Source organism: Heptranchias perlo, chromosome 23 (assembly GCF_035084215.1).
Source record: "Heptranchias perlo isolate sHepPer1 chromosome 23, sHepPer1.hap1, whole genome shotgun sequence".
NCBI classification, from domain to species: Eukaryota; Metazoa; Chordata; class Chondrichthyes; order Hexanchiformes; family Hexanchidae; genus Heptranchias; species Heptranchias perlo.
The window spans coordinates 26,355,552-26,365,569 of record NC_090347.1 but is presented as its reverse complement, the minus strand read 5'-3'; the positions used below and the strand labels follow the sequence as shown (position 1 = coordinate 26,365,569).

The following is a 10,018-nucleotide window of genomic DNA, read 5'->3' as shown; positions in this document are numbered from 1 at the left end:
CAAAACCCATTGGTTTGATAAATTCTTTGGCCCGGATTTTCCTGTGAAAATAATGGCGAGGCTAATGGCTCTTCCAGCGCCCACATACGTGCAGTCAAACGCAGAAATCTGGAAGTTGCTATACCAGATGTGACTCTCCTCTAAACTCCGTGAAAACGACATTTCGCCGGCTGGCTCCCCACGACATGAAGTTCCTGATGGATACGAACCAATCTCACCAAGTCTAAGCACCCTTTTAACAGCGTGGTAAGTCTTAATGACTGCCAAACCTTTCAGGCACTGAAAATTAACTTTTACAAGTGTGGAAGCTCATTCCTTCAGATTTTAATTGTTGATGGGACATTTAAAAAAAAAATTGACTCATCTCTCTCTCTTAATTCAGTATTTCTTACCCTCTTTATTTTCCTTTCTGTACCTAATTTGACACTGAATTCACTATTTTAACTTACATTTCCCGGTTCTGACTCTGCGCTGCTTATTAATGTGCTTCAATCTGATTAGTTAAGGGGATGCGCAGTTGCTTGTCCTGTTCACACAGGTCCAAAATGCCTGGGAGAGGATGCCACATTGGATTGAGAGCCCCATGAGAGGAACTTGCCGTGCAAAAGCCCATGAAAAGTCTGTGCAAGTCTAATTAACGACGGGCGCCATTGCTTTGTCGCTCACAGGAAAATCCAGCCCTTTGTGTTCGCCAGCAAAGGTCTAATCTATTCCTTTTGGCAGAGATGTGAAAATCATTAATGATCTTAAATAGGTACTTAATATTTCACATTCGACACACGTACTGGTTCTATTCATGCTGGGGATGGCATGAAATTAATTATGCAAGAATATGGCAGGTAGAGTTTGGGTCGTCAGTTTTCACATCATAGAAGCCTGGAGTTTTTGAGGAATTGGGGAACGGAGCAATCAACTGCGAAAGTCAATTGTTTGCATGCTGGTAGACCAGCTGAATCTTAGTGGAGTGGGTTGCTGGAAGATCAAAGTGTCAGAAAAGCCCAGTTGGCTACGAAACTGGGCTCTGCTCTATTCCCTGCCTCTGCATCTCCTGGCATTTCAATCAGCTGTGAAACTTGGCTTTTCCACTGGGATTGATAATGCTGTAGCTCCTACAGAAAAAAAAAACTTAATGCTATCTGTCAATGCCAAAGATCGTGAATAGTCCTTTTTTAAAAAAAAAGCCTGAATGCCACCACAGAAGTTGCATTTTAAAGTATTCAAAATGTTTGAAATCAATGCCACCATAATTCTGATTAAGTAATTTGCATATCTGCCATTTTTAAATAAAGCTGCCTGTATAAGGATAAAAGTTTAGAACTAAAGCAAAAAGTTTTTTTTTTAAAGTGCTATTTGATTAAAAGGTACGCTCCTGGAAAAAGTATTGTAAACTATTATGCGAGTTGCATCTTCTCTCAAATACTTATTTATTTTTTTAAATTGCTCAACTTCTTGTTGGATCCACTTTGGTTTGAAGGATATATATTGAAATCGTTGAGTGGGTTGCAACATTCCATTCTATTTTACGGATGCTGCTTGCATCCTCACTCATCAACACTGTGTTCCTCCACCGTGAGCCAAGCAGTATTTGTGCCTTGGGCCTCCCTTCCACAGACGACAAAATAAGGAAAAACATCCCATACCTCCTGTTTCCCCCCCAACCTTCGCCTCCCATCCTCCTTATCCACCCCTCCCCCACACACAATTCCCAGCCCCCTTTCCCCATCCTCTCTCCTTCTCTTCCCCCTCCCTTCCCATCGGCACTTGGTCTTGACTTCCTGTTTACAATGTCGTGGAAGATTGATTATATATAGTTCAACCAAAGCTCTGTCCTACAAGATTATTTTATGTAGATATTATTGGTTAATGTAAAGCACATAACAAGTGAACTTTAGTACAATTTAATCTATGTGAACCTTATACTTCACATCTATCAAACACTTTTTTTTACAATGACGTTTGATGCTCTAGCCTATGGTCCAAATTCAAAAGACAAGACAATTGCCATTTAAACCCAATTACCTCTCGTGGGGACATTTTTCAATCCTTATGAGATGAGATTCCAGTTTCAGAAATAAGTGTACATACAGTCAATTGAAAGAGAATTTAAAATCCTGGAATCCCCGACCCAACACCATCACCACAAGGACTGCAGCTGTTCAAGAAGATGGTCCACTGCAACTAACTTCTCAGGGCAACAAATGCAACCCTGACAGCGTCACCCACATACCAACAACAAATAAAATACAAATGGTGTGGAACACAAAAACACAGTGGATTGAGACATAGGTTCACACTTGTGACACCTCACATGCTAAGTTCCCAATCTCTGTACCACTCTGGAGAGGTATCAAGACAAGGCAGAGCCATTTCTCTTGCACCTTCCAGCAGCCATTTTCATAATGGAAGCAGCCTTGTGTCAGGTTGCCTACATGTCCGCTTGGCTACAATGAAATTACAGTTAGAATCCTCGACACACAAAAATATGAAAGATAGGACAATACTAGTAAAGTGTAAATCAGGATAAAGTAATATAGAAGAAAATACGTCGGACCTGGACTAGATTTATATTATAAACAAAAACGTTTTTTGACCGAAGTATAAATAAGAATGAATGATGTTCCATGAACATTGGTACACGTATATTTTGTGCCCCTAACCATCTCCATTTTGATTAATTCCAGCCATGTGGGAAAATGATCCATTATGTATTACTATTACTTTAAAAATGACAAACCATAAAAGCTATTTTTATACTTTATTTCTGTCATTTTCTTCAAGTTTAAACTTTTCAGATATTGCAAAGTTTGAATTGGTGTACTTGCACAAAATAATTTGTACAATAGTAAACAGTCACCCATCAGATTGCAGGGGTGGTTTGTAGCCATTTAATAGAATTTAATTGATGATGCATATGATGAAAAATGGAAGGAAACAATTTAGTCCATTATTTGTATTCAAACAATTTATTAGCAAAACTTCTGTCTTCAACATGAAATCTTAACATTTGCTTTGACTATCAAAAGTCTAATCTAAACTGAGTAATAAGAAAGATAATTAAAATGTAGTAATGTACCAATGCTTTTGGTTTTTTGTAATTGATTAAATCTGTACAGTGCCCACAGTTTAAATTTTTACTCGAACTGTTTTTAGTGGGCAAAAAGGTTGATACTATTCTGCAAGCTAAGCCCTGTTGCATTTCATGTTCTTTAAATTTTGAAAAATTAATTAAAAACTTCTATATAAGCCAAAGTAAGCAACTCAATTGGCTTGGAATCTTTTATAAACGTAACTATTTGTGGACTTGAATTTCTTATGTTATTCAGAAACAGAGCAGATAAGGGAGTTAAGGTTATAGGCATAAGTATCTACTGAGATAATCAAACTGTTCGTTGGTCACAACGGTTTCTGTGCTGCTGGGGCCAGGGGTTGCTGTCTGTCAGACAGAGTTGAATTGTGGAGTGATAGTGAATGTCTGGAGCTTCAGTTACATACTAAGCTTTTGTGTAGAACTCCGCACAAGTTCCGCAAGGAGATAAATAGGCAGAGTAGTGTCCATGCCAGGATAGACTGTGCCCAGTCTGTTTGAACATAGTGGGCTTGATGAACTAAATGGCCTCACTCATTTCATGCTAATTTTCTTGTTCTTGTTAATTACTATGTGGTCGGATTTGCCTTGAATGAATATAATTGTAAATCAGCAAAGGAGGTTATGTATTCAAATTAAATATTTCAATGTGATTTTTAAAAAGAAAAATCACAATTTAATTGCATTTTTATTTTAAGTTCTCTGATGACAAAGCTTCATCCATATCTCGCACAAACTGTTGCAACCTTGTCAAGGCTGGATTAACATGTTCTTCTAGCCATTCTTCCACAGTATCTGGATAATAGATTCTTTCAAGTGCTGTACGCAGCTCACTTATAGCTGCCTCCCAATTTGCATGGACACTAGAAGAGAGTCATTATCCATTATTACTCAAACTAGATCAATCACAGCAATGATCACTTTGATCAGACAGCTGAGGTTTGTTGAAATTTCAGATCAATACTCCTGTCTCAATAGTTAATATTTCAAGATATTTAATGCGTATATAACGTACAAAGTATAGTGCCAACATACCCTCTGACTTCTCCTTCAAAATGTCGAATTATAATGGGGTGGACAAACTTCCTCTTTCTGTGGTAGGTACTGAACCACCCTTTGATGTATCTAATACAAAACAATAGAGAGAAATGAGAGGATTGAAAGAGATTTTGTGCTTCTATTAAGTTCCACTATGTTAATACATTTTCTAAAGCAATAAAAACATTAAAAGAACTTGCATTTACACACCATTTTTCACATCCTCAAGATGTCCCAGAGCACTTCACAGCCAATGAATTATTTTTGAAGTGTAGTCACTATTGTTTTGTAGGTAAAAGTGGCAGCCAATTTGTGCACAGCAGGTCCCGTAAACAGCAATGAGATCAATGACTGGTTATTCTGCTTTTAGTGGCGTTGGTTGAGGAATAAATGTTGCCAGGACACCGGGCCCACTCCTATATTTTTGAATAGTACAATGGGATATTTTACGTCCACCTAAACAGGCAGATGGGGCCTGTCCAATGCTTGATCTAAAAGACAATGCACCACTCCCTCAGTACAGCAATGAACTGTCAGCCTAGATTATGTGCTCAAGTCTCAAGTGGGGCTTGAACCCAAGAACTTGTGACTTAAAGATGAGAGTGGTTCCACTGAAACACATCCAATTATATCAGTTGGATATTATTTCCACATTAGCTGGTGTCACACAATATTTCAAATTGTTACCAATTGATTAAGACAAAATGGCTGAAACTGGGCAAGTGATAAATACTTTTGTCTTAAACTGTATACACTACTTGAAACAGCTGCCCAACTTAAGAGCTAACATTTGACAAGGATATAGTTAATGTTTGGCATCAATTGGTGGTTGAAACAGCAATAAACTTCTAAAATTATAAAATAAATGATTCTAATAGGTCAAGTTAAAGCCAATTGCCTTTTGAATAATGCCTTTTTATTACAGGATCAAATTTACTTATCAATTCATTTTTAGGATACACTAACATCAAGTTTTAAAAAAAGTCAAATTATGAAATAATGAAGAAAAACAACTGCAGAAATATAAGGTTTTCTAATTGGAGTTGATTTAACACTCACGTGGATTAATACTGGTGTTAAAATGTCACTTAAAAATACAGCTATAAAAGTCTACCAAGTATATAAAACATGCAGAACTAACATTTCATTGTTGAGCAAAGTAATTGGAGCCTTAATTTAAACAGGATAAGCCTTCGTTGAATGAGTAGAAAGGGGAATTTCATACGAACATATTAACGTGTTTGTTGCTTGTGTCAGACAGGATGATTTCACGCACCTCAATGCAGATATACCTCACTTGGATGAGCACAAAAAAGCCACCAAAAGAAATACAGGCCCAGATTTTCCACCTGCCACGTGGACGGGTGCATGCAATTACATTTTAACAAAAGAAATACGGCCTCTACTGTATTGCCTACTGCTTACCGCGACTGAATGCTAGGTACTTGGACTGTCAGTTAGTTCCCCAGTGTCCAGTATTGTTAAGATCAGCAGTGGGGAACCTTGGGCAAAACTGTGCAAGAAGGGTCTGTGCAATTTGTACTTAGAGCCATTCTATGCACAAGTCCCAGGAGCAACCTCCAAAATTTCTTTCATAAAATATGGCTGATTTTTCCTGGGGTCGGTTGCAGCAAGTCTCCATCTCCAGTCCGGTGCAACGTGCCAATGGAGGCTGCGGACCCTGCCTTTTGTATGCAGATGATCCTAGGGCCAGAAATTTGGTCGGGGACAGAGGGCATTTCTGTGGTGGATAGAAGTTCCACCCCTCCGGAGATACTGCCAGCCAGAAAATCCAGGCCTTAAACACTACAGAAAAATAGAATTCAACATTTTATACTTTTTCTGCAAATGTGTTAAATGCCAACATGTACAAAATATATATGAAAAAAAATCAAAGTTACAGCTCTTACATGTTTTCTTCAAGAAGTTTATCAACAGACTCCTGCAGCCATGTGATTATCTGAGTCACACGGTTAAGTATCTCACTGCCTGGAAAATTGCCAGCATCTTCAATGCTGAAAAAGAAATACATTGGGCTGCACTTAATTTAACCTTTTAATTGTCACTTGTTGCTTACTTTTTGAAGTCCCAATTCTTTTTAATAAATTTAATTTTAAATTTAATTTTATTGAATGTTAATTTTTATTGACACAATGTAGTCAACATTTTAAGACATAATCTCAATTCCTGTACCATACAATCAAAGGTTTTGACACATCTGTAACAGTCCCTGGCCTTTCTTATATTGAAGTCATTGCAAAATGGTTCATCATAAAAATTATTAAAGAAATTTACAAATCTTATTTGAAACTGCTATTGTATCTTTTTTCACTGGCAAACTGCGACAGCATTAAATGTGTTTGACATTTTGGAGTTATTACACCTTGGGTTACAGTGTTCAAACCCCCAGACTATTTTACGAGAATCAGCCTTTAACAATAATGAAGTTTAACAATAAAAAATAAATTCAATTTTGTCTGATAATATTCAGGATTTTAGTTCATTCAGAAACCACAACAAAATATGATTTCTGTAAGAAATGTCACATCTATAGAATCATACAATATTACAGCACAGAAAGAGACCATTCAGCCCATCAAGTCTGTGCTGCTGTTTTTCTCCATGAGTCACCTTGTCTAATCCTTGGTTGCTTCCCCATACCCTTTAATGTTACTTTTAATCAAGCAACTATCTAATTCCATTCTAAGATGATTGGTGGACTCACTTCAACAACAGTTAGTAGCAGAGAATTCCAAATTCTAACCACCCTCCATGTAAAGATTTTTTTTTCTCTAACATTCCCTTCAATTCCTTTTGTAATTGACTTAAATTTGTGCCCTCTTGTTACCATCTCACTGATCAATGGAAATGATCTATTGCTATTTGCCTGATCATAGAGGTCTTCATGGTTATGAAGGGTTATCAGGTCACCCCTTAGCCTTCTCAGTGCTAATGAAAAAGCTCCAACTCATAACTGTATCCCCTCTTTCCTGGTAACACCCTAGCAAATCTACACTGCCCCCTTTTCCATTTTTTTTTAATATCCTTCCTATAATAGATGCCCAGTATAGTACCAGCTGCAAATACTATAGCAACAATAAACTCTTGTGGGTTTAATTTTTAACTAAAACTAGAAGAAACACAGATTTTCAATGATTTAGTTTCCTCTAACAATTTCATTTCTCCAGATTTCATTAGTGTATTGAAAATGCAACATGACAGATGATATCCAAATTAAGTCTATTGATCAGTTACCTTAGAAAGTTAATTCTCAATGTTTTGAATCCAAGACACCGTTTCACAAAGTCCTCTTCCTTTTCAGAGAACATACCTATTTTGGAACACACAATATGTAATTTTTTAAAGCAAGTGGAAAAGAACAATTCTTGTGCCAAATGAAAGCATTTGGGACATTATTGCAAGTTAAAATAATTTTGAAATTTGAGTCTGGGTTTATTCTGTGAGTATCCTATTCTCCTAAAACTCACGTTACTAGAACAATTAGGGTATAACAAAAATCTCATGTGCACCCACTCAAAAACAAGTGGAGACCAATTTTAATTTTGGCCATAAGTGGTTCTAAATCTCCATGGAGCTCAATTTGGGCTAAAACTTACAAATGTATTAACAGATAGTGTATTCCTCCCCACCTGCTATAATTGTAAATATATTCTGTATTAATTAAAATGATAAACAAAAGACAATTGACCTTGCTTTTAAGCCATCAGAAGATGTGATATAGATGCTATGACAAATATATATTTGTTTGGATACATGAAATTAAAAATGACTCAGTTCATCATCAATCAGTGTGGATGCTGACAGTCAGGTGTTTTTCAGTCCCTGCGTTACATTTCCAGTGTGGTCATATTTCTCGCTCCATACTATGGTCTGTAGCAACCCAGTTAATTCTTCATTCATCTAATTATACTCCAACCCTTGTCAGTTAATTGCTAGTTTAAAACTAAAGACAATGTTTACCTTTTTTCATTTAAAACAAAATTAGAAATGAGGGGATAAGCACCGTGACACTCAATGTAAGCTGCATCAGAGCAGGAAAGTAGCTTGTGTGATAGTCATTTGTGAGTAGAAGTTGCACGTACATTTGTGAGTTATCATTTACCAGGGCTGTACTGAAATGTATTCATCTCTGCTTTACGTAAGCATGAAATCACACATATAATAGATTTTAAGCTGTGTCTGTGCGAGTAAAGACAGTCGAGTAGGTGCTTCAGCTTGAATGCTAAGAAAGAGTCAGCAATCGCAAACTAAAAATAAACACACTTTTAAAACAGTACATTTCATTGAAATGTATGTATCTTTATTTACCATGCTGGGAAGAGAGAGGCTTTAGTAGGAAGGGAGATTGTTTAGTATGGAAGTTATTGATTAAAAGAAAAAAAACTGAAGAGCAGTAAATGTTGTTTAACTTTGGTAGTTGATTGCATTTATTGATAAAGGGAGCAATACTGAGTAATTTATTGATTGAATAGGCAAAGGGAAACTTGGGAGGAAGGAAAAGCTGCGAAATTGAAATCATTGCTCTAAGGAAAACATTATTTAAGTATTGCATTCTCTTCCTTGTGTTAAAATGCTCCCACCCTCACTGCTGCTTCATATCCACCTAAAACTTGAGAAGGTGGGCAAGTCCTATCAATACTAAGTTGTAAATGCCTAGTTGATGGAACACCAAGTGGTGAGAGCAGATTTCCTTATGAATCTTTCCCTCACAAAGTGTACAACACTGGGAAAATGATATGTGATTAGTAACAGTGATGTTGCTTGTAACTCTATTTAAATATATAAAGAAAGATTTTTCAAGTCCATGATGCACATGCCATGAATGTGCACTGGAAAATTTCGGGTCCACAGCCCGTGCTCGTGGCATTCGAGGACATAGAAATCTACCCTACAACAGTGCGTCTTTTTAAGAAAGACATACTTCCAAACAGTTCACATTCTAAACCAAAAACAAGTGATTAAACCAGACTGAGCACATCTCATTCTCAGTGACCAATATTTGAAGATCTACCCTTAGGAAACAACTCACTCCCTGTGTAGAAGTCTCCAAGACAACTGAGGATCAGACAGAGAAGTCTTCACCATGTAGTAGCTCAGAAAGCCACTGGCTGTTTAAAACATCTTTAAGCACTTTACATAGAATATGCCTTACCATTTCTCAGTGTCTGAAGACAGACTGCCAAGGATGGAATCCCCACAGGAAGTAGTTCACATAAAACGGAGAAATGATCATATCTTAAAAAACAAAATAACAGACAAAATAAATAGAGAAACTATTACTATTTACATTATTTGTCTTTATTCTATGTTGTGTGTACACATAGTCTGAATTTTCTACAAGTTTGGAAACTATGAAAGCTTCTTCTATCCCTTAAGTCAGTCTCTGCTAAACATTTCTCCTTGCAAAAAAGTCAGGTTGGCCAATAACCTGTATCAAGATTCTCCATTTCAAATTAAGTTAAATCCTGCATCAATCTGAATAAATAATCAGAAAAAGCAAAAAGGAACTATGGCTCATACATACATATTCCAATTTCAGGAGGAAAGTAAGCGATACTCAGGGGAAAGTATTAAAGATATTATAAAACATGAAATGCAATGAGATGGAAGTGCATAACAGTTGCTATGCAACTGAAATTTGCTATTAGCACAAACTTTAAGTGCTTTGTCCCTTTATTAATGCAAAGCATATTAAAATCTAAAACAAAATTGGCTCTTCAGACAACCAAAATTGAATAAAATTCTGCTGTGTAGCAATCAGCACTGATGTGTTCATATGAAATTTCTCTCTCTACTATTCCAACTGAGGTGATGACCCATTTAAAATATTCAGGTTAATGCCCGTATTAAAGTAGAAGACAGAAGAATTTTATA

General features: G+C 36.6%; 1 protein-coding gene across 4 annotated transcripts in view; it reads right to left on the bottom strand.

The window, feature by feature from the left end:
* LOC137341194 (hexosaminidase D-like) overlaps positions 1 to 10,018 on the bottom strand; it is a 38,213-nt gene that overhangs the window by 13,856 nt on the left and 14,339 nt on the right. For 2 of the 4 annotated variants that reach the window (XM_068004230.1, XM_068004231.1), the window contains 5 exons: positions 9,297 to 9,379; positions 7,379 to 7,454; positions 6,034 to 6,138; positions 4,121 to 4,210; positions 3,739 to 3,948 (listed from right to left, as the gene is read on the bottom strand). In XM_068004230.1, the coding sequence (XP_067860331.1) occupies positions 3,774 to 3,948; positions 4,121 to 4,210; positions 6,034 to 6,138; positions 7,379 to 7,454; positions 9,297 to 9,379 (529 nt within the window). In that variant the 3' untranslated portion in view covers positions 3,739 to 3,773. Of the gene's footprint in view, positions 1 to 3,738; positions 3,949 to 4,120; positions 4,211 to 5,548; positions 5,930 to 6,033; positions 6,139 to 7,378; positions 7,455 to 9,296; positions 9,380 to 10,018 lie in introns of those variants that run through there. The other 2 variants (XR_010966979.1, XM_068004232.1) reach the window with 2 other exon arrangements.